Genomic DNA, 24,260 nt, shown 5'->3' with positions numbered 1-24,260 from the left:
ATGGGGACAACTCATATGCGTGAGAGGCATAGCTGATGAGATGTCGGGGACTTTTATCAAACTTTTGATTTTTGCATTATGGATAAGAATTGTTCCTTGATCCATACCAAACGCAAAATATATATCCTGTCAGACTAGGGCCAACCAGCTTTCTGACTTTTTACTATTATTATGATGATGATTATGTTTATTTTTGTACAACAAATGAGCATTAGCATGACCAAGTCACAACGAACCCGTATTTTGATATTTTCAGTAAAGCTCTTGACGGAAGTGTATTCCGCTGGTTCGTTTGTGTCACGCTTTAGCGACTGATGTTTTGATTTTTGCCGCGCCACTTGTTGTGTTAGCCTGCTAACTAGTCAGTTACATCAACTAAACTAGAATGTTTCTATAGCAAATTCGCAGAAGCCGCCAAAGTTACAGCAACAACCATTAACCTAGCTGTTTATCACATCAGGCAGAATATCGGCATTTTAATGGAGCTGAGAGGTTAATCTTTGGTCTCGACATTAACGTAACGGTACGTGTTTAGAGCTGTAGGCTTATTTCGTTATTTGTATGCCTTGTTATTTGGCTAATGTTTGGTTAACATTAATAGTTAGCTAACTTTACTACGTGGACAGCTAAATTGGGCCATTGTAGGCAGTGTTATCACAAACATGGGTTAATTTGCTACTACATTAACTGTGATGAATGTGTTGCTCAAAGACCATATGAGTTTAGCTGGCAATACACTTTCATTATGTAGTGGCGAGCTTGCCATACCTAGCATAGAGAGTTGAGCAGTTAACGTACGTTAAATTACAGCATTAACGAGATGAACTTCCCGCCGGTCACTGAGACCGCGAGTTATGGCGCGTTTCAAGAACGTCCAGTTTTGTCATAAACTTAAAGTTGCATCAAAGTAAGATATTATGTGATGTTATAGGTGGGGTTGTCACACGATGAAGCAGCTTCCAGCAGAGACAGTCCGTTTGCTGTCAAGTTCCCAGGTCATTACCTCTATTGGGAGTGTCGTCAAGGAGCTGATTGAGAACTCACTGGATGCAGGTTCCACAAGCATTGACGTTAAACTGGTAATGATACAAGCATGCACAACCAGGCCTGTGTGAGTGCACAAGTAGTCATTTTTCACCAGTGTCACTTGGTGTCTGGTTGTTAAGTCTGGTGTTATTTCGCAGACGTGAGGTACACTGGCACAGGTTTTGTTGTCACTCGTCTTCTTCCTTCAATTACGCTGGCTTACCCTTTATCTTAGACTTTTTAAAGGTTGTGCTTTTATATTGCTGACTTCATGATTCATGTAGTTTGAATTGTATTGTGTCACTGTTAAATACATAGACAAAATCTTCCTGAAAGAAGTGGGATTTCATTCCTTTTTTGCAACAATATTTGGTTCCACTTGATGTAGGTTCAAACAGTAGGGCTAGTAACATAGATGATCTGATCTAGAGGGCTATTTTAGTAATATTGTTATTTGTTTTCAGATATAAAGAAGAACTGGTATTTCGAACATCATGGTTAACTATCGTTCAATTCACAGGAAAATTATGGCCTGGATCGCATTGAAGTGCGAGATAATGGCTCAGGGATCAAAGCCTCAGACACGGCAGTCATGGGAGTGAAACACTACACCTCGAAGATCTCCTGCCATGACGACCTTATGCAGCTGGACACATATGGATTCAGAGGAGAGGCTCTTGGATCCCTATGTGCCGTGGCAGAGGTGAGGGGGCAGCTTACTTTGATCTTAGATGTGTTATTTCAACAGCTTTTATTTGAGCCTTGGCCTTGATAGGCATTGTTTGATCTGTCCATCAGGTTGCGGTTACAACCAAGACGGCTGAGGATGACTTTAGCACCCAATATACTCTGAACCTCACAGGGCAGATTGTCTCCCAGAAGCCATCGCATCTTGGCCAAGGTCGGTAGTGAATTTTGAGTTTTGTTATTAGTAATTCTGTTGTCGTGTATTTAACGACAGCGCTTCACTCTCCACTGCAGGAACCACCGTGTGTGCTCTGAAACTGTTTAAGAACCTCCCTGTGAGAAGACAGTTCTACTCAAACACAAAGAAATGCAAAGAGGAGCTCAAGAAAGTCCAGGATCTGCTGATGGCCTATGCCGTGGTGAAGCCTGAGCTGAGAATAACCTTCACTCACAACAAGGTGTGTTGTCATACAGGCCTCAGATGTGAGGTGCTGAGTTATTGATAATACTGCGTAACCAACGTTGTCACTGTCTGCTATTTTCAAGTTATTGAGTCTGTGAGCTTGTCATGTTATAGATACAATTCTGTGGAAAAGTGTTTTCGTTTGTAGTCAAACTGTGGGCCACAAGGTGTCTCTGTGAGTCCATAAATAGCATGGACTGAATGCTGGGCCCTTGACAGAACATGGAATCAACTGCTGCAAAGTGTGTCCTTTATCAACCCAATGGATGGGTCCCATATATTTGGATAGTTTACTCAATAACACAGTTTTTCTCGATCTGTCGTCCTCCCCATGCTCATCATAATCTTGTACACCTTGGGTGAGAGTGATTGAGTCTCATGGGATCAGAAGGATGAATGTACCGTTGCATATTTGTCTTATAATGTCAATCTTTTTTTTAAGAGCTGTGTAAGGGTGTGATCTCAAGAGCAATCTGATATAACACAGAGAATGTCCATGTGCCAAGACATAGTTTGAAACCTGACCAGCACTTGAGGAGACATGGAATTTTTCCACCATTAATCACGGCTTTCCAGGAAGGAGAACGTTAAGACGTGTATCTACGGAGGAGTGTTCGGCCCCTCTGGGAATTAGCCTCGTGGGCTCTCGGTGCTCCCTAATGCGATCAGCACGCATGCGAGTTTCCCTCTCCTGCATGTTACCCAATAGGCCATTGCTCCTGCAGTTGGGCTGGCTTCCCGGAAGTTTGCCCTTAAATACCTAAGGTTTTTTCTTTGCTATACTATCTAACAACACTACAGCAACTGTGCGAGCGGCAACGTTATCTTCAATGTCTCTGGCCATGTGTTGACAGAAGAGCCAGTGGCCTGCAGGGCCTAGGTACGGGAGGTATTTCCTAAAAGGGAGAGGGTGCCAGGCCTAAGTGCACTCTGATGAAATTAAACTCTTTTTCGTTTAATTAATTTGTTCATCGTAGGGGAGGAGCGTGCCTGCATTTTGTCCCATCAGCACTCGCAGCCGTATCCCGTATCACGAACTTATGACTTTGTCCCCCACTCGAATTTCATGGGTTCTCCTAGAGCTGTTTACTAAAGTGATCTCTTTACCGTCATCAAATTGTGTATTTCATAACGGAGATGTGTGCTGTAAACTGCACGCATCTAGAAATCCACACCCGAGATATGCTTACTGGTGGAAAAGCCAACACGAGGCCAAGCCACAGGTGTCAATATATATGCATCCTGTTTTCAGACAAACTAGTTGCTCACATTGACACAAATGTGATGTGCTAAGTAAATGAAACAAAGCATAACCCAAACATGTATACCGTATTTCCCCTTTTGTGTTATTGCTAATATGACTTGTCAGTAGGTTAAGTCAAACATTAAAGGTTAAAGGTGCATGTCTGAATATGTAATTAACCTTTGAGTTGAGCTGTCTTCTTTCTGCACAATCATTGTAACTGCTTGGCGCAAACAAGGCCAGTTTTGTGATCTCACAGGAATATCATTCCCTCTCCTCCTTCCCATTCCATAGAACTCTTCAAAGCCCCGGTAGCATCCACAATGCGGAGAGTGTGTTTTTTTATTCTATTGTATGCCCCCTAAAATGACTTGGAGGGTAATTTCTCCATTGAGGATATCTGATTAGTGATGAGTGTCTTTTTGTGGGCACATTATCCCACAGGTGCTCCTATTTTAGGATGGGAGAAAATAACTTGACCCGTTTTACCGTGTTGTTTCAGGCCGTGGTTTGGCAGAAGGCCAGGGTGTCGGATCACAGAGCGGCCCTCATGGCCGTGATTGGGGCGGCCGCCATGGCCAACCTGCTCCCCCTCCATCATCGCCAGGAGCATCCAGAGGTCAGTAAAGTACTGAGAAAACACAGGCAGATTTCTCCTGCACCTATGGAGCCTGAATTCCAGGAATTTATGAGTGAACGCATAGAAGGTACAGTAATGAAAACTAGACCCATAGCAACAACAAAACAAAAAATGTCCATCAAGAACATGATTTAGTGATCCACTGAGTTTTGTGGAAATTCCTATACAAGTCAGTGCACACACTGCATAGTGGCTGAGATGGGTTTAGGCCATGGACTTTATTTTCCATCATAAACAACAGGCCATTTACTGCTGCTGCTGTTTTGTAAATGGAAGCGTTCCAAGTAAACTGTAGGTGAAGCCTTGACACTATGAAACATCCGTGTATGCATGCTGCATGACAATTTGCTGACTTTAAGGGCCGTGTGCAATTGAATTCTTGAACAGTTTTCTCTGTCCCTGCAGTGCTGTTTCCCCTTATTTCCCTTGAAGTGCATTCCACGGCGATTACTTTTACATGAATGACTCAGCATTCTCTTGCCGTTGCCCTCAGTGTAAAAGTTTCAGGGACCTCACCACAGGCTGAAAACCCCTCTGAGGGTCTGTTCGGATTAGGATGGAGGGCATCACGTCACAGACCCTTCCAGAAGTTTCTACCCCTCTGCTCTCTGCACGCAGAGTTCAGTGCCACAAACAAAAGCCAAGGGCGCAATAATCAGAGAACTGCTGTATTCCTGTAAGTGCACAGTAGAAGGTGTTTACAAATGAGGAGGAGGAGAATGGGACGAAGTGACCTACCTTTGAATAATGGTTGGAAAATGGGTTTGTATTTTTTGCTGCTGTTACAGCTAATGACCTCTCAAGCAGCATGGTTTTGAAAAAAAAATTGACTGAGGATGTATTAACAAAAGGTTCCCTGTTGCAATTCTATTATGTAAGTGTGATTGATAATTCGCACGTCATGCCCAATGTTTTCTATCTCATCATGAAGTCCACTACGCACAAAGAGAAGGTTAGAGGGTCTGGCATGGGTGACTATGAAATTAGATCGGTATCGCTACTGCATTGTGGATTGCTGGCCTTGTGACAGAATACGTCAAAAGCTTGCACCGCGATTGCAGCGATGAGTTAGAGAGGATGGCACGGCTTGCCACGCATGCGGCGAGAGCGCATCGGAGGGACATGACTGGGCTTCGCTGGCGTCCAGCCACACCCCACACTGAGCTGGCACCAATTATCCTTCCAGAAGATTCCGAGTGCAAGCAGCAGGCCCCAGGACGCATGTTTGGCCACATGCTGCCGTTTATGCGCAGGTCCGCTGTTGTGCAAGGGCAAAATGACTGAGAGTGGACACTGTTCGCTGTTTTTGTTATCCTTTTCCCACACACTTTTTTCCCTTGTATTCACATGTGACGGGAGGAATGTCTCTCTTCGTGCTCAGGAAAAAGGCAGTGGAGTGATGGTAATTGAGTTCTGGAAAGAATGCCAGTGCCTGGTCTCGGCAGGTGTAGTGTGCTTTCTACCAGCAGTGCATCTCTCTGCTAATCCATTTGGACACACATTCCCCCCTTGCTCCTGTCTGTCTCTCTCCCCCTCTTTTGCCGTTGTTGTTGTTTGTAGGTAGGTGTTGTTTTTTTTATTTGAAGTCAAGACCAGCACCGTTGACTTTTCATGCCTTCAGCAGTGGGTGATCACTAAACATGCCCATTCACCTCCTAAATCCTCCTTAACTTCATGACCACTGAAGACAGGTTTGAGAGGGGCAAGTCTCGGGGGTGGTCAGGGGATGCAAGACCTGTGGATCTCGGGAACAATTTGTGCTGAAGTTTGACACCTACTTAAGCATTTGGCTAGCGTTCAGCCCCCAACATTACCTTGTGCTTGTACACACAAAGTTCTCTGCTTGAGCCCTTCAGCAGTGACATTGCATTTGAAAAGGCTGTCACAGTTCTCATTGACCCATTTTGTGCTCGCAAGTTTCAGGGTAAATAAGAAATGCATGACTAATGTTAAATAATGCTAAGTTAAGAGTAACTTAACTAATGCTTATTCCATCTGTGCATGCAATTTAACAAACGCTACTGAAACAAAGTACAACTCATTCCGACCAATTCTGAAACTACTCAGTACTACTGAATGTGTATCAGTAATTTGCATGTTTTTACAGTAGTCTGATCCACCATGCACTTATGCCCTCCCACACTATAGGATCAGAAGGGGAGAGGCCATATAGTGTGCACATGACTAGTGCTGGGTTTGGCCATAGCTTCTCAATGTGGCATGCCAGAAGAAGATGTATATCTGTCCCCTATTCATAATTTCTAAGAATATCCACAATGAGAGAGAGCGAGAGAGAGATGCTAATTTATGGTATGATATTTCATGCCTGCAGATGTCTGCTTGAGCAATCAGTCATCAGCCAGTTTGTTGCTCTCCCATCAGCTCCGACACAATGCCAAAACATGGCTCTCCCTCGCACCTCATGGAAGCGACACGTGAATCTGTGCTTGGGCCGCCTAGGAGCATGGGAGCCTTTGCAGAAAGGTCAATGGGAAAGCATGTTCTTTGCATCAGCCTTGTCGTGTCCGTTTCATTAAAGTAGGTCATCTTGTGGACTACCTGATCTGTTTGTCTCGCTATGAAATGCCATTGTTACCTAAAATGTGAACAAACTGCCCTGTAACCACCTTCCATAATGTCTGCTTCATTTTCTGGTCGTCAATATGATTTTCTTTCACTGATCGATTTATTTGTCTGTTTATATATTTATGCATGCATGCATTGATGACTACTGCCATGCATTGAATGTGCTTGAGAAGCGTTTGTATTGAACATTTGCATGGTCCGCCGTGCCGGGACATAGTTAGCCGTTGACACAGTTAGCAGTGGACTAGTGCTTTTTCAACGACCCAAAGTGGACTAGTGCTTTTTCAGCGCCACAAAGTGGACTCCGTAGCAGACATTAGAGTCTATGTGGTCCAGTAAGTAAGGGTGTCTGTGAAATAATAGACCTCATTCAATGCCTTATTTTCAAGGCTTGGGATCACCTCTGCTGCTGTAATTGACATGTCGTAATGGCAAACTGTACGTAATGCTACACTGGTACTGTGAAAGTCACAATAACAGCTATTAGAGTGAGTTCCTTGTAGTGAGGTATTTGTTTGTTTTGATTTTCAGTTTTTAGTGTTTTAAAAATATCTGTGTTTATGCGTTTTAGCCTAAATACAACCTATTATGCTGTGAAACCGACATCCTGACAGCTATTGTAGCTCAATGACTCTGTTACTAATTCTTCCCAGATGAGGGCCAGTTCAGTTTGCAAATGTAGGTGTGGGTTTGGAATTTGAGATGACGTGAGATGTGCTCCTGTGCTCTTTGACAGATTTCAATTGAGGGCTTTTTCCCAAAGTCCAACTCTGGCTGTGCCTCAACAAGCTCCAGTTATCCAGACAGGACTTTCGTCTTTGTGAATAATCGTCCAGTTCATCATAAAGAAATTATGAAGGTATGAATTAGTTATTTTTTATACTAACTATTGAAATCTTAATTATCAGTGGTCAAGTGTTTAAGACATGATACATTATCATTGTGAGTGTAATAAGTTGATTGTCTCTTGTTCCCACTCACAGCTGGTAAAGCAGTTGTGTAGTGGAGATTTGTCTTGTCGTCGATACCCTACCCTAATGATGAACATTACTGTACCTGCCTCCATGGTTGACGTCAACCTCACGCCTGACAAAACTCAAGTTATGCTTCAGAACAAGGTGAAATCTTGATTGTAAAACATGTACATTCTTTAACCTAGTGTATATTAGTTTGGTGAATTTCAGCACAATGAGCAGACAATTTTCTTTTGGTCTTCCTAGGAAACTGTGTTGGCAGCTGTGGAGTCCATGTTGGTGTCACTGTATGGTCCCATCACTGAAGGCCGTGTCAGCCGTGAGGCGCCCGGAGATGCTTCCACCTCTGCGGCCTTACAGACGCTGGAGCTCCCTGTTAATGGAAGGACTGATACTGATGCAGACGATGTCGTCAATGATCCCCGAGCGGCCTTGCCTCAACCCCTGTTAAACTGCTCTGACGTAGATTTGTTTGGAGCTATTGAGCAGAGCCCAGCGAAGGCGAGTGATCCAGCCAATAACACATCTTTAAACCAGACCAGCTCTTCATCTTCATCAGAGGACTGGATAATCAATAAGAGCTTCTTTGACTTGAGCAATGTCAACGGTTCCTTGCTCGATGAGGACTGCTTCAACACCGGGGATGCCAAGGATAGGCCCAAGGAGAATGCAGACTTGATTGCAGTCGCACCTAACACAGACAGCGACATCTCAGCAGAGGGCTGGAGCATGGGCCGAGCCCTGAAAGATCCAGTCACCGGAGGTTGTTTGGAGCCCGTGAAGCTGCACGTCCCATCAGAGCACCAGGAAGTCAGGGAGGCCGTGGAGAAATGTAGGAGCAGCCCATCCAAGAAGCCGTCAAACATCATCATGGCGAAGATGCCCAAGCTGACGGCCTACGAGCTTATCGGCTCGCGCTCCGTGCGTCAGCCACTGTCTGCCCGCGCCCTGTTCGAGCGGGAGAGCAGAGTGTCCATCCTTCAGGAGGACCCAGGAGCCGGTCTGCAGGATGTCACCACTGCTGTTAAAGAGAGATGGGAAAGCCTTGGGGAGGAAGACAGAAAGAAGTGAGTTTCCAGACCTTCACCCTTGTAACAGCAGTTTCCAGTTGTTGTGATTCATTTGGTTAAAAAAAAATCGACCTGCCACTTGCATGTATAAAATACGATGTGGAAAATCCTCTTGGCCTGTTTCGTGGAGCTACCCAGATGGAGAATTGTTGATTTGAAACTATGTTTTTTCATTTTCCAGGCAACTGTGTTTGATTACTTGGTGCAATGGTCAATATTTTTCCACTGTAAAAGAGAGATCCTGCATCTCAAAATACCTTTCTATTTTCCAAAGTATGCTATGTATTTATAGCAGCAGAATGTCTTGTACATGATATGACAACAAAACTGCTAATGTCATATGAGTGAAAGTTCACTTGACGGTTCACTGATCGGGAGTCCTTCAGGCAGGAGACATTTCCACTTTAATTGATAGACTATTATTAGCGTGGCTATTACTAATTTAACAGCAGCAGACTTCAAATTTATAGGCTTATAAAAGAAACAATAAACATGGTTATCTTTGATCCCTATCCCCTTCACTCTGAAAGGGCAACCAGCATCATGGAATCCAACCATTACTCCTCTCAGAGAGTGGTCAACTCCCCCAAAATAATTGTTAAGACTTACTTCATACCTATTTAGTGTAATTGAAAGGGTGGAAAAAGTGTATTAGTGTTGCTAGTGGCACTTCAGTATGGTTGAGCTTATGGAAAAAGACGTCTGTTTAGAATCCCCCTGTGTGTTGCTATTGAAGCAAGGCTAAGCAAATATGGGATATATTTTACCACCCCTGCTAAGTTGCACGGCACTTCTAGGAATCCCTTTTACGTGAAAACATGTGCGTGTGGTTATACACAACCTTGTTTTTTTTCCCAGCGCCTTTCTCAGCCTTAATTTTGTATGTGATGCATATATGTGTGAATGCGTGTGCGTACTCCTCGTCATGGTCAGATAGAGCAATAAAACAACAAGAATCTGGCCTTGGTCCAGGAGCGCTATATGAACTTGGTGCTGCTCCAAAGTACCCACACCAAGGGAGCATTGCATTCTTATTGTGCGCTTTATGTGGGTTTGATCCCCGTTATAAATTCCAGGCTAGCAATACAAACATTGCTCCCCACATGGCCTTTAACACAAATGTGCAAAGGGAAGTGGTTCTAAAAGTGGGCAGTAGTTGATGTGTAGCTTGCTCTGCGTTAATCTACTGTTAGAGCCAGTGTTATTATCTGGAGCATTCACTGTCTCCACTGGTTTGATCTTAGTACTTATGTGCCGTTAGCATTTTGTCGTGTTTCTTGTTGGTTCATTGTAGCTAAATACATTTCTTACTACAGAATACAGCAATTGTCCAGTTAGCTCATTTTTAAGGGAGGAATAAACCTGGTCACAAGACTCTCCCTAGTTTATTAAACATCAGCTTCAAGCCAATACAGTCGTTTTTGAAAGCAAATAGTTGCAGAACTGAAAAGCCTTGTTTTTTAGACTTGTAATACCTTTATTCAGTAGTTATGAGAGACTGGTGTTTATTTGTATTTAATATGATGCACTACCCAGCAGTTATTATTGGAGGCCTGCTTATTATCAGCAGTTTTATGATATAAAGGTCTTCAAATACCTTTCTTTAACATGTGGTGTTTCCCAAGGCTTAATTATGGGATCTCTGTGAAGAATAAAAAAAAAAGAATGTAACTGTTTGCAAGTGGCATCAGCCTGTAAGAAGGCATAGAACATGCTGCAAGTAAACAATGACAATACAGAATCTCGGAACGCACTGCAAATAATTGAAAGTACCAACTACATGCTGAAGAAACTATTCCTTTCTATTACGTTAAGTATAAGCCATGTAATTTCTTTAAAATGTGGGGTGCAAGGCTTACAGGCTTCTTATTAGACTTACGGCATAGATGTTTAGTGGTGGCTGAGTGAAGCTCCTTCCATCTAGAGTCCAGAATTGTATTCTGGGATTCCATGTAAGCCGTCTCTCCACCTACTCCTCACCCCCATCTGGGCACGGGTAACAGATGGTTTTTATCTTGCCAGTTTCGGCACGTTTTCTATGCAGTGATTTATAGCCACTCCCAAAGTGCCACTTAGATTCACTAAAGGAAATTAAATCAAGGTTCCTTATGTGAATTGAGCATATTTAATTAGTCACAACTGCTGACCTCCTCAATAAAGCAGCCTCCACTAGGCCTGCAGAGTAATTGGTTCTGAATGTTCGTACCTGAAGCAGAAAACAGCAGAAACCCAGTGGAGCACTTGAAATATGAATCGGTGAAACCAAATGTCTGTGTATTTCATGTTTAAACGTTAACAGGATAACTCATCACCGTTTTTTTATTTGTTTTGCCTACGATTGCAGGTACGAGGGGAAAGCCAAAAAAGCCCTGGACACCTACAACCTTCAGCGGAGGCGTGCTGAAGAGGGAGAGGCCCAGGATCGAGACGGCAAAAGGCTGCAGTCAGCAGTGGCCTCCTCCGGCCCCAAGCCTCAAGGCCTGAAGCGCAAGGCTCCACTCTCCAACCAGCAGATCCTTGACAAGCTCTTCTCCTCTCAGCCCGCCAAGAAAAATGCCCCAGCAAAGGTCTCCAAGCCCCTCCCGTTCAGCCTAGTTGCCCTCAAGCAGAGGCTTAACCTCCTGTCGTCCCAGAGTGGCTCTGGCCCACTGGGCCTCAGGCTTGTAAACCGCTTGGCTTCTCACTGCGCCTGGGTCCTTTTATGTGGCAAAGAGCTCATGTTGTTAAATCCATTTCGGGTGGAGGAGGCCTTGCTGTTTAAAAGACTTCTGGAGAATAATATACTTCCAGCAGTGTGCCTGCAGAAACCTATACAGTTAACAGATGGGTAAGTTATCACTTCAGTTTCTCAACTAACGGTGGAATGTGTGGAGAGTGATGCATTTCTATCTTGCATGTACTATTAATAAGACTTACTTAACAGCCATAGCTCTCTTTTGGCTGACACACCAAAGACACAGCATGTTTCATGCAAAAATCACATAGTCATGTTCTGTTCTGTTCTGTCCTTTGCCAGTGTCCTGGGTGGATCAGAGTTCATGGATGTCCTCTGTGAGATGAAGAAAGGCAGCGCAGAGCTGAATGGTTCAACCTACTTCTCGGATCCCAGGCTTGTGGCAAACGGCTTTCAGATCAGACTCTCTCCAGGTATGTTTCAGAACAGGGACATGATTTACTTCAGCATGTCCTTCAGGTTGTGGATAGCTGTCAATGATTGTTTTTCCCCCTGACCGCAAGATTTATAAATGAATGGTGGACCATGGATCCACCATGGATATGGTGTTGCATATTACTTCACTTTTTAACCACTGTATAATGTTAACATGTCAACAGTACATGATTGGGATGGCTTTGGGAAGGCCGAGATACACTGCATGTGCAAGTGGAGTCTTGAGTCTACCAAGTGTCTGCATGTGTTTGCATGAAATGCTATTGTTTTTGTCTCATATTCAGTTTGAAATTCAGTTGGGATATTTTCCATTCCATTTGGATCCAGACCTGGAAACACAATGGACTGGCTTTATTCAGTCATTTCCTGAGAACTATTTACCACAATTTCCCTTGAGAAAATGTGGCTCTGTAATTCCTCAGTTCACGCTGTTTAAAGGCCTCACAAGTTGTCCGATTTGATTTAACAAAGATTGGGCACATTGGAACTTCATTAATCCCACGGTTCACAAATAATTTTGAAATGTCAAACATAACGGCCTGAATAACAGGATTAAGGTCAATTAATTCTGACAGAGCTGCTGTGTCAGTGTTTAATAAGCAATGGCTGACAAAAACATTGTTTCCAACCTATGGAACAGGCTGTGTTGATCATAGTGATGCAGAAAACTCTAGTCCCCTGACACACGATCGTAGTGTTTGATTACAGCTGTCACCTTCACCTTCTCAGTAAAGGAGAAAGGGCTCTCGAACTCTGTTTCCCCCTGCCTCTGGGATCTCTCTGCAACATGCATGACCTCTGTTCTCCTCGAGGGTGAAACGGCGCCCCCTGTACCCAACTGTCAGCCCGTGGTGAGGTGGGTTTGGTCACCGGGGCTGACAGAGGCTCTGTGCCAGTGTTGTTATCCAGCTCAGTGGGGATAACCTGCCCTTGTGAGGTGGGAGAGAATCAACCCAAGACATATGAAAATATCAAGGCTCATGTGTGTCAACAGTTAAAAGAGTCCGTGTGCAAAGCCAGCATGCTCATGTTGGTTCAGAGTTTTTTTTTCAGAGTTTTTTTCACAGTTTTGCCTTTTAATGAGCAAGGATGGATGGATTTGCATTAGTTATCTAGAATGTGAGGAAGGCCATCTTTTTTTTCAAGTTTTAAGTGAATGCTTGTGGTATTGGGTGTGATGTGATTTTAAAATGCTCTTGGATTCTTCTTTAGAAAGATAATTTCCACTATGATGCGCTAGTCCCATAACAATGTCAAACAGAGGCATCGTATATTCACTTTATAATGGCTTTTCTTTTCGCTTTCACGTGATGAGATTTCCATGGAGATCCATTTGGTCATTAAATTATCCTCTGGAAATCTCTTCCTCTTCACATTTCCTCTACAGCCTCCCAAGTTATTGTAATAGTCATTCAGTGCATAATTTGCTGCATGGTTTGTTTGACTTGGTCCACTACCAGAGTGTGTAAATCACAATATTTATTTATTATCTTTTCCTGTAGAAGGTTGTTTGTACCTGGAGTATATTAATCCCAGTTTTGTTGTTTTTATTGGCCAGGCTCTTCATCCACTGAGAGGCACGTGGAAGTGACAGGCATGGCCGACTGCATGCCTTTCTTCGGCATCACGGACCTGAGGGAGATTTTGACAGCAGTTAAGGATCGACACGCTCTGAGTGTGCAGCAGTGCAGACCACTGAAAGCCGCTCGCTATCTCGAGGTTTGGCCTTTAAAGATGCAGTCCATAATTGGAATCCAGTACAAAAAGTACTTTAGCTTTCTGTTCAGTGTGTGAGCTCAGAAAAACTCTGGTGTTTCTACAGCCTTAGCTCTGTAAATGGGAAACACAGCGTCTCAGAATGAGTCATAAACAGTTCAAGCCACTCAATACAGAAGGGAGGGGTGTTATTTCATTAGATGCTGTTTGAAAAGATCAACAACCTTTCACCTGCATCCTTAAGGCATGTTTTTGTTAAATCACTGTTGAATGTAAGACCTTGTTTTATGTGTGTTGAAGGGGGAAGCGGTGCGAATGGTCAGACAGCTGCCCCTAAACCTGTCACGAGACGATGTAGAGGACACACTAAGTCGGATGCGAGAACAGCTTGGAGAACAAACCCAGACCTGTATCCATGAGCGGCCATTTTTCAGCCTCTTGACCACAGTCCCTGAGACGGAGAAGGAGGCTCTTGTGACCCTGTCCAGTACAAGATGAAACATTTTTTAAAGAATATGGAGATTTGGTTAATAAGTTAGCCATTTTTATTTGTCTAGTGTACTGTTTATAATTTTGCCTCATATATTATAATAACAAATGATACTCATGTATTATAAAATAAATATATTTTCATGTTTATGTATTCAGTTAAGATGTTTTTTTTTGGTGATAACATTTTTGACACATATAAGCAAATTTCAGATCTAAGCAAGGTCTACAATGCCCAACACTCTAAGGGACCATGATGGCAAGCTAGCAAGACTGGGCACATTTCCTCCTGGATATTCTATCAGGCGAGTTAAGATGTTTTTTGTTTTTTTTCACGGGTGGGAACAAAGAATGCACACTAGAATAGAATATAGAAAAAGAAATATGTGTTTCTTCAGAAATGGATACAATTATGACTGCTTATGAGTTATGGAATATGAAATGAATAAACACAATAAAGTATAAAAAAAATTAAAAAAAAGATGGTTAATGACTATAGCTGTGCCCTTGGGCAGTCATGCGACTCAAAGGAGCCAGCTATCCAGGTAATTGAGAAGGCACTCTTCTTTCAACCAAATGGCACACATGGGCAAGGTGTTTGGGCCAAGAGAAGACCAAACCAGCCCAGTTATGACATGAGCTTCTTACTTCGTATCATCTTGTTTTGGCCTTGTTGTGAACACAATTTAGACTTTTTTGTAATGTCAAAGAGAGGCCTGTCTCTGCACTACATGATGGAATCACTAGTTATTAAACATAGTTACTGTCATTGCCAACTAATTTAAACCAGGTTTTGCAATCGTTGGTATTTGTGATGATGTGAACAGACCCTGATGATGCCCTCGTCTTTTAACATCTGTGTGATTATTAGCTGAACTGCATCCAATGTGCTGTGGTGTGCAGTGGTGGGATCAGTATTCAGATCCTTAACTTAAGTAAACGTACCAAAACAGCCATGTAAAAATACTCCATTAAAAGATCCTTAACTTCAGTAAACGTACCAAAACAGCCATGTCAAAATACTCCATTAAAAGATCCTTAACTTAAGTAGACGTACCAAAACAGCCATGTCAAAATACTCCATGAAAAGATCCTTAACTTAAGTTAACGTACCAAAACAGCCATGTCAAAATACTCCATTAAAAGATCCTTAACTTAAGTAGACGTACCAAAACAGCCATGTAAAAATACTCCATGAAAAGATCCTTAACTTAAGTTAACGTACCAAAACAGCCATGTCAAAATACTCCATGAAAAGATCCTTAAAACGTACCAAAACAGCCATGTAAAAATACTCCATTACAAGTAAATGTCCTGCATGAAAATCCGACGTATGTAAAAGTATGTTAGTATTAGCAGCAAAATGTAGTTTAAGTATTACAACAAAAGTACTGGTTTGGTCCCATTGACAGATACATTATTATATATAACATTAGCTTATACACTGAAGCACCAGGGTGTAAGCGCCATGTTGCTGTTGTAGCTGCTGGAGGTGGAGCTAGTTTGAACTACTTTATATACAGGTTTATGTACAGGTATGCAAAATAAATCTGAGGGTTGTGAGATGATTGATGGGGGAGGAAAGAAGAAAAAATGTGATACACAAATCTGATTTCAGTTTTTTTACTTATTCCGCTAATCTTTGACTGCCACTACTTGGTGGAGCTGTTAACTTAAAGACATCTGCAGTTGATGACCCTGACTACACACCACTTTTTGTGAACTGTCAAAAGCCAAAAAGGTTGGAAACCACTGGTTTAATCTGTGTGTTGCATTTTGAAAGCTTTTCATATTACCAAGTGTGTAACATCTTTATCTTAAAAGTAGCTAGTAACTATAGCTGTCAAATAAATGTAGTGGAGTGGAAGTATAAAGTAGCATAAAATGGAAAAACTCAAGTACTAATCACCTGGACCATTGTCATATCTATGAGTGCTCATGACATTTGCACGTGGTGGAATGGATGGCACGTGGTTCCCGCTTTATTAGTGGCTACAGGTGTCTCACTTCATCACTGCAAATCAACAACATGTATTTAGCATCAAAATTAAATTAAATATATTCTATATATGTATTTGCAGTTCAAAGAAATATTTTGTAAAGTTTTGTAAGCTTTGTACTTAAGGAAGGTTGGTATTTTATGTGGACACAAGCATGCTGTCATTCTTTCAGTCTCGCTTTATAAATAGTGTAATAACAAAAAGTACCTCCTAGAAATATATAAGCTTTGAGATTAATTCAGTTTGTGATTTATATAAACTTTAAACATTTAATCGCTGCAAGGTCAAGCTTCCAGCTTTCACAGCTTGCCTTGTTGATCTCTGATTAGAAAGAAAAACAAGCAGGAATCAATGACCCTTCTGCTGAAGCCACTGAACCTCAAAATGTAATGTGCTGCGGCTATAAATTCCCTTAGCCCTAAAAATCAGCACCTTGAATGCCTCCATCCCCAAAGCTGGAGCTTGAAGGCTATAAAACGTAATACATTGTGAACTGTGGTTTGCCGAAAGTGCACAGTCACAGTCAGAAAACACCCAATTACCAATGGTTAATAAAGCTCAGATGGGGAGAGCTTTTAACTATTGGTTCCTAGCAGGGTTATGGTTTGTGTGTGAGCGTTGTGGCCCTCTCCACATGATGCCTGTTGGACTATTTGAGGCTTTGTCAATACGTTCATGTTTATCTGTATGATACTAAATAGCCTTGACTTCAGACAGGGGACATGGGATATTGATGTCATTACACAGCGTTTTGTCAATATTTAAATGCACCTGTGCTTCATGTTGCTTACAAATAGCTGTTTGTAATTCCCCATAACACTAAATAGAATCACTTATCTGGGTACTTTTTCCTATTGGTAGAGCGTATGAGTAGATTCAGTTTAAATGAGTAGGAACTGAGCTTTCCCTGCTAAGAAGCATGTAGCATGTAGCATGTATAAGTCCTTACTTGACTCTACATGATGCTACATGGCCTCCAATCAAAGGGAACTCTATGGCCAAAGTTTCATGATGAATTCAACAGAATTGGCCAATCACTGTGGCGCCATTGCACAAGTTTATGAGAGGATAATTGACAGACCCTTTGCGAGGTGGAATTTGCCCCTTCATACCTTCATGCAATTAACTTCCACCCCTTCGCATTCTAGAAAACAGATGCTCTATGTTAATTATCATTGGTGTGAGAACATGTTTGGCTTTATTGTCAGTGAAGCTGCTGAAGTCTTTGAAACAAATCCCTGGCCCCACTGACCAGAGCACAGCCCATGACACAGCCCTGCCCATGCAGTGTTAACCAGCTTTCCAGAATGCCTTTTGAATCCAGGCCTCAATTAAAAGTTATTGTTTCCATCTTTGAGGTTGACAGCCCTGTCCTTTGAAGCCCTAGTTAACCCCTCAAAGAGGAAATTGCTATGACTGTTGAGTAGGTGTTGACACTAGCCTTTAGACCCCATCATGAGGATATTTTATTCTCCGCACATGTACACAGCCTCAGAAATGACTTTTTTTTTTCAAACCCTACTTATAGGTTCCTTAATTGAATCTTGTTTTCCTGGGCAAGAGTCGTTTGACAGTCACAAAAAAAACAAATTCCTTACAAGTTTTGTTTTGGAGCATGATTCATTTTGCGTCCACTCAAACAAACATATGCTCCATGCAGTGTGTGTGATGGATGGCCTAGCGTGGGGCATAAATATAAAGTGATTGAGTAACGGCGCCCAGAGGAGCTGGCCTTAATGGAGAGTTTGGCCTGTGCCCACAGCCAGGAGCTGAAGCTGAACATTGCAGTGGGAGTGTGGGGATGTGGAGTGAGCTGGATCAGGTGGAGCTTTCTGGGACAGTCCCAGAGGGAGGGCCCCTCCAGGCCATTTGCAGCAGAGAAAGAGAGAGAGAGAGAGAGAGAGTGTGTGTGTGTGTGTGGAGTACAATGATTGGATTGGTGCCATTTTAATACTTGACAGAATGAATTCAAATGCATAGTTATTTTAGCTTGGCGTTCTCATGTCACAACTGTGTGTATATCACTACACTACACTATACATCTATAACCCAGTGTTTTTGTTGCATACGTGGACAGATGTGACAGAACCTTATTGGGTTACTGGACACCTCCTATGGCATGTTTAGAGGTCATCTTAAAAAATCATAAAAGTGGATTGAAATGCAAGTTTGCACTGTCATCTTCACCAAGACTGGAAAGCCAACAGGTGGCTGTGATATAGGGTTCATTGGGATTTCATGACTGAATCAAGTTACTACCACTTGGCCACTGCCAAGTTCTATTGCCATCCATGTTGAACGCAGCACCTCAGACACCTCAACTATGAAGGATATAAGAAACAAATCCCGGTACAGCTTTTTTTGTCTGTCCTGCAATTTCCTGGAAAGTTCCCCATTGTGATAGCACTGATTGGTGTTGCTCTATTATGTTTTGTTCAATGCTTATCTGTGTTTTCCAGTCTTCTCCTTCAAAAAAGCCTGAAAAAAAGTTACATAATTTACTGACATCTGGTAAAATGAATCTAAGTGACCTTTTTAACTTGGTGGTCATGCGTTCAAAAGATGACCATCAGCTAATCCCCCCTAATCATCCTGATATTCTGCCCAGTGCCAGACACAGCACTTATTGCCAGATTCTGCTGCTCTGGCAGTTAGGAGGCTGCACGGAGCACACGCTACATCAATTGAGGTCTCAAACGAAGGGTTATGGAGAAGGAATATTGCCCTGGGGGCGTGGGGAGCGGGGAACCTTGCCTCCAAACTCCCCCCCCCCCCCCCGACTGCCTCTTTAGAGAATTTGCACCCTGTAGCCATGTGAGCCTGTCCGCTCGCGCCGTGGCAGAGCCCATGTCAACCAAGACGTGTGCTGCGGTTTGACCTTTCCCTGTGCTAACTATAATATTATCATAAGACGGCCTATCGGGTTCCATCGCATGATTGAATTTGCACTAGTGTTGAGCAGCAGCCGTGGATACTTTCAGGATAACCTTACACTGTTTTACAGAGCACGAGGATGGGGCAATCTGACAAGTGTGTGTGTGTACGTGTGTACGTGTGTGAGTGAGAGAAATTGTCTCCTGGAGAGCACTGATACCCACAGTAGCCCTGTGCTTCGAATAAAGCTATCTCTCATGCTGTTGCACTTGCTGAGCTCTCATAAAGCCAACTGAAGGAGAACTAAGCCTTAAATGACTAGATTTTCAGTCATAATTCATCTGCACGCAGGACAGGAGCAAATGATTTCTGGGTATTAGCACTATGTCAGGGATCTGCTTAACTTTGCGGTTAAAGTGCAAATCTCCAAAGCATTGACTGCACCATAAAGCAACTATCTGTCAGATGACAAGCACTAATAAAGGCTTGAGCAGCTGACATTAGCAGAGGGGAAAGTACTAATGCAGCAGTGGTGTACCACACGTCTCCCTCTGGGAGTAGGCCAAATAACCATGCCATAGTGGTAGCAGGTGGTGCTAGTGAAGTTGCAGGCTCCTGCGGCTCTTGCCATTGTCAGGTTCCCTAAAAGGCACAGAGGCATATAAAGGCACCCGACTGGACAGAGAGGAGTTCTCAGAGAACACATGTGATGTCTGATGTGTGAGGTGTTCATCCCCTCCTCTCAGGAACGGTCCATATCACACCCACCATTTTAATCTCAGAGCGCTCAATGATTCTGCAGATCTTTACTTAAAAGAACCAGGCATAGATGCAGAGAAATAAAAACTGCCATTATAAGAATACGTTTTCCTTCAGGACAATGACACATGCATATGTAAAGTTAAGTTTGCACTGCACTTCAAAACTTCCAACTTAGTTCTACCCATATGGAACAGTGTGTGGATGCTGTATTAATGGGTGATCCCTTTGGTCATGGAAATCTCATTGGAGCAATATATTTTTTAACAGAGGCATGTAGAGAACCACACACAATATGAAATAATCAGCTGAAGAGATTGTTAATACTCTCTTGTGTGCTTCAGAGATTCCTGGAAATGTCTTGGTCATTCCGAGCACAATTCCGATGGTCATATTTCTTAGCCTGTGGTGCACAGAGTGGCCTTGTCGGGGTAAATCCCTTACAAAGCCCTGACGAGGTAAACTGGCCTCCTGCATCGGCATTATTCCACAGCCTAGCCATGCCCACTACATTACCCAGCCTGAAACCTCTCCGTGTGGGGGCTGATGTGATGAACCTGTGTGAGCATTAGATATACAGTATACGTTGTTACTTTTTCCCTGAGTTAAATAAATAAATGTGGTTCAATCTTGAAAGCTGAGCCAAATAGAAGATAATTTAAAAGGACTTCTTTACATTCATGTTTAGACATGTTATTTGTAAAAGTCTGTATGGTATGACGGTTTAATGTACTACACTGCTTGTGATTCAGTACTTCTGCTCTGGACGTATCTGATTGTTATTCATGGTGCATTAGTGTAAATTTAACATTGTGCATTTTAGTGCGATTTAATATCTCAAAGAAGGTTGGAGGTTTTTGGAATCTGTTCTTTCTATAAAGGGATAACTGTTGAATTATAAGTCATAATAAGTTATAATGCCATGATGAACCTCAGCTTGGAAAACATGATGATGTGGTTTGGTGTGGCTGTGGTTTTTAACAACGCTTTGTTTTAACTGAATCCTACCAAATTATTACATATAATGGTCACTATTTGATCCAAATTTTCGAGATCTTCTGTTGCTTGTATGCAACCTGTTATGTTATTTAGTTTTCCTTTTAAATAATCACCACATTGATGCAGGCCTAGAATATAGTCGCTAATGTTGTGTTGCAGTCATCATTGCCAGATAGTATGTTTCCAATTGAAACAACAGACTGACCTGTTTTAATAGCCTTTACCCAGAAGAGCTAGACGTGATGTAAAGTATCCCCTCTTGGTTCTGGTATTCCACTTGGTGATGTCTGTGATATGACTTTGTGTCAGAAAATATTATAGCTAGACTAATTAACAAGACAAAATGTTGTGTGATGACAAAACCAAAGGCACTGGTTTATCAGATTCTCCGGTGTCATGGCTGAAGATGGATTATGGTTTGGAATATGACAGTAACAGAATCAAATCTGGACCTGTGCATCGAAGGTCCAGTTGCAGTGAGCCGCCTTGAAAAGCCTCCATGCATTCATACCAAGGCTTAAGATGATGCACTCCATTAGAAACACGGACCTGCTAATATCAGAGAGGGCCTGCATTTGACCATCTGATTATCATTCAAAACAAAAACATGTGCTCTTAAATTCCATTGAAATGAATCCACATGCACTGTTTGAGGGAAACAGCGTTGCTGTCTATCACCACTGTTTGCCTCATCCTTGACGTCATAGTCCAACTCTGTCCCACGAGCGCTTCACTCATTTGAAAGCCGTGGGTGGGACGATCTACACTTCAGTGAGACTTGTGTGTTTGAATGACCTGAGAGGTCTCAGAAAGCTGGGATGAGGCATCAGATGTCCTCTGCCTGCAGGTCATCTTTGGAGAGATATTGTTTGCTGTGCTTCCACGCTAAACAGTATAAAATAGCAAATGTATTCAGCTACTAGTTCATGCTAGTGGAAAGGATCATTTATAAGCATTATGAACAGTATGACTTTTAAAATAAAACTTATTGAAGAACGAAAGTAAAGAGCCTTTGTTATACACATTTGATTTTAAAAACCTTTTATAACTAACATGTTTAAGCTGATTTTGTATCAACAGATATCACTACAGGTTCTTCCTTCCCTCCCTAGCATTTAGACAGGGGATGCGATGACACCAGAGGAGACAGGTTTTTCCAAGTTGTCCAGACTCTTTCCATGGAGGAGCATCCATACTCCATCGCTGTCACTCATGGCTCCCCTGAGTCCATATGGTTTACTGCCTTGTCCTGTTACTGGCTCTTCTTTCCTACATCAGTTAGTAACATACCTTGTAAAGTAAATAAAATATGAAGAAAATCATTTTTATAGTCTCCTTTCCCAATATTGCCAGGCGTGGAAACACAAACTTGACGAATGGCACCTGCAAGCGAACCAGCGCAGACAAAACGGAATTCCATTTTATATAACATGTCTTAAACAGAACAATCTCCGACGAATCGTCACCCCCTAAACTTCCAGTAGCTTTACGATATAATTAATCACATTTCTAGTTCCAGAGAGGTCAATACACATTTGGGAAAAGGTTACCCATTCCAACACTAAGTGAAAAAACAAGTGGTAGTGAGTAGAAGTCCCAGTATGGATGCCTTGGATAAATCCATCAACCTTGATGACAGCCAACTGTCAACGACTGCACATCTGCCTGCTCCTGCTCCAGACTCATGTCTTTTATTGATTTTCATTGCTTTCTTTGGATGCTACAGACACTGAGCTTAGGCAAACTTGCCCACCTGGTACCCAAATCATGTCCCCCTAGGTTATGCAGGTGATTACTGCGATGTGAAAGGTATGTTGATGATAAACTCCAATGTGTTAAGTAACAGCTGAATTTTCAGTCTATCTGTACCAGATGACAAATTATTACTGTGGAAAGGGATGAATGGTGAAAGTGATTTTCAGTGTTCTTTTGGCGCTCGTATTTCAAAAGGGTTGGAGGGTTTGGCTTTATACCTTTTGCTGCTTAATTTGTCATTTCATTTCGAGACAGGAACAGCTAAAACTCTGAAACATTCTCAGCATGAGTGCTCAACCCTGCTGCGAAGAAATAACTCTAGCACAGACTCTTGATGAGCGCACCTTACCCCCCCCCTAATGGACGGCAAGCTGTCGAGTCCAGCTGTTTTCTGTTTCAGCATCACGCACAACTGTGGCTGCAGATGTTTGACCACACCTGGCAGCTGTTTCTCCCCTCTTCCTGTTGTTGGTGGTGTTTCCCCTCATCTGGAGGGCTACTCTGCGCCTTGACAAGGCACCCCTACGGTGATGTGCGGATGTGGGGAATCCTGGACCCGGAGATGAGCCAGGCACTTCTCGAGCTGCGTCTGAGCCCTCCCCGAGGAGCACCACTGTCTTCCCATTTTCTCACACTCACTTCCTCACCTGTCAGTGTGGGAATGTGCTGGCAGGCGGCGTGCTGCTGAGACGGACGCGGGGAGCATCCCTGTGACAGATGTAACAGCACTCAGTCTGCCACTAGCATGTTCCTGTTTGTCATACTTTCAGCAGGAAAGAGGACGCTTAGGAAAACATATCAATCATCTCGGGCTGAGAAAAGTGACTGGAGGTAAATCTTAGTCGTGGCTATGCGGCATGTTCTCTTCGGTGTAGCACTATGTAAATGGAATCTTCCATCTGTCAAATGCACCAGTGGCATCTTTAAACCATACTCTCTATCTAGGTTGCAGCAATGAGGACATGGATTTAAAGCAAGGCAAAATATATACCGACTGAATATGTGAGTGAATAAGCAATCTTAAAGCAGTAAATACATGGAAACCAGAAATGAGGCAGTGGTCAGAAGAGGACATTTTTCAACCGTAATGGGGAAAGCAATAGTATTTCTCAGGGAATTCTAATCCCCTGACTGGTCTATTGACTTCTGTGCGAATCCCACCTTGTCGTCATGGCTGGAGTCCAACTCACAGCAGGAAAGGAAGTGATTCTCATAGAGCCCAGTTCGCCCTCTCCTGGACGGAAGTGAGGGCTTCAATAGGCTGTCATTTTAATTAGCTCTGCTGTCAAAACACATCCCTATCGTAGGATTTTTTTGAAGAGTAAAATATAATTATCGGCCAAAAAATTGTTTTCAGATCAGGTTCACATGCTTGGAAATAGAATGAATTGAAATCAACAGCTCACATTACAATTCTGCTGGTCACTTCAACCTTCAGAGAGCAGATAAGAAACAATGGTCAAAGAAGGGACTTTTGGGCATAGGCATCAAATACTGTACTGTTGTGATGGCAGTATATCTCACCCCAGATTCAAGATCATGAATCAGAATATATCCAGTATTCTCTGTAGGCATGCATTCATCTGTAGGCACCATATCAATGCATCTAGATTATGCTCAATGACCCTTGTGTCCCGCATGGAATCTATTTCCTCATGTCTAATCCAGAGCAAGTTAAATTCACTAAGTCTTATGACAAAATGGGTACATATTATGTAACATAAATGGCCACATGATTCACATAAATACAGATATGCCCAAAAGCAAGAGTAACTGGGCTCAAATGGGTAACTACACATTTTGTAGAACA

The 24,260-nt window shown here is 42.6% G+C and overlaps 1 protein-coding gene across 2 annotated transcripts; it reads left to right on the top strand.

Annotated features, from left to right (window-relative positions):
• The first annotated feature begins 289 nt into the window (after positions 1-289).
• Positions 290-14,336, top strand: pms1 (PMS1 homolog 1, mismatch repair system component). 2 transcript variants are annotated; one of them, XM_080839369.1, is made up of 13 exons: positions 290-523; positions 932-1,079; positions 1,547-1,729; positions 1,825-1,927; positions 2,008-2,171; positions 3,922-4,038; positions 7,382-7,504; positions 7,629-7,763; positions 7,866-8,686; positions 11,034-11,516; positions 11,706-11,836; positions 13,417-13,511; positions 13,875-14,336. In XM_080839369.1, exons 2-13 carry the CDS (start codon positions 948-950, stop codon positions 14,070-14,072), a joined length of 2,685 nt encoding a protein of 894 aa, XP_080695495.1. In that variant the 5' UTR covers positions 290-523; positions 932-947; the 3' UTR covers positions 14,073-14,336. The 2 variants fall into 2 exon arrangements, with proteins under 2 accessions (XP_080695495.1, XP_080695494.1); XM_080839368.1 differs by having other exon boundaries at positions 13,417-13,577.
• Positions 14,337-24,260: the final 9,924 nt, after the last annotated feature.

This window comes from Sprattus sprattus (genome assembly GCF_963457725.1).
Source record: "Sprattus sprattus genome assembly, chromosome: 5".
In the NCBI taxonomy this organism is placed as follows: domain Eukaryota; kingdom Metazoa; phylum Chordata; class Actinopteri; order Clupeiformes; family Clupeidae; genus Sprattus; species Sprattus sprattus.
This window is presented reverse-complemented; position numbering and strand designations above follow the sequence as displayed.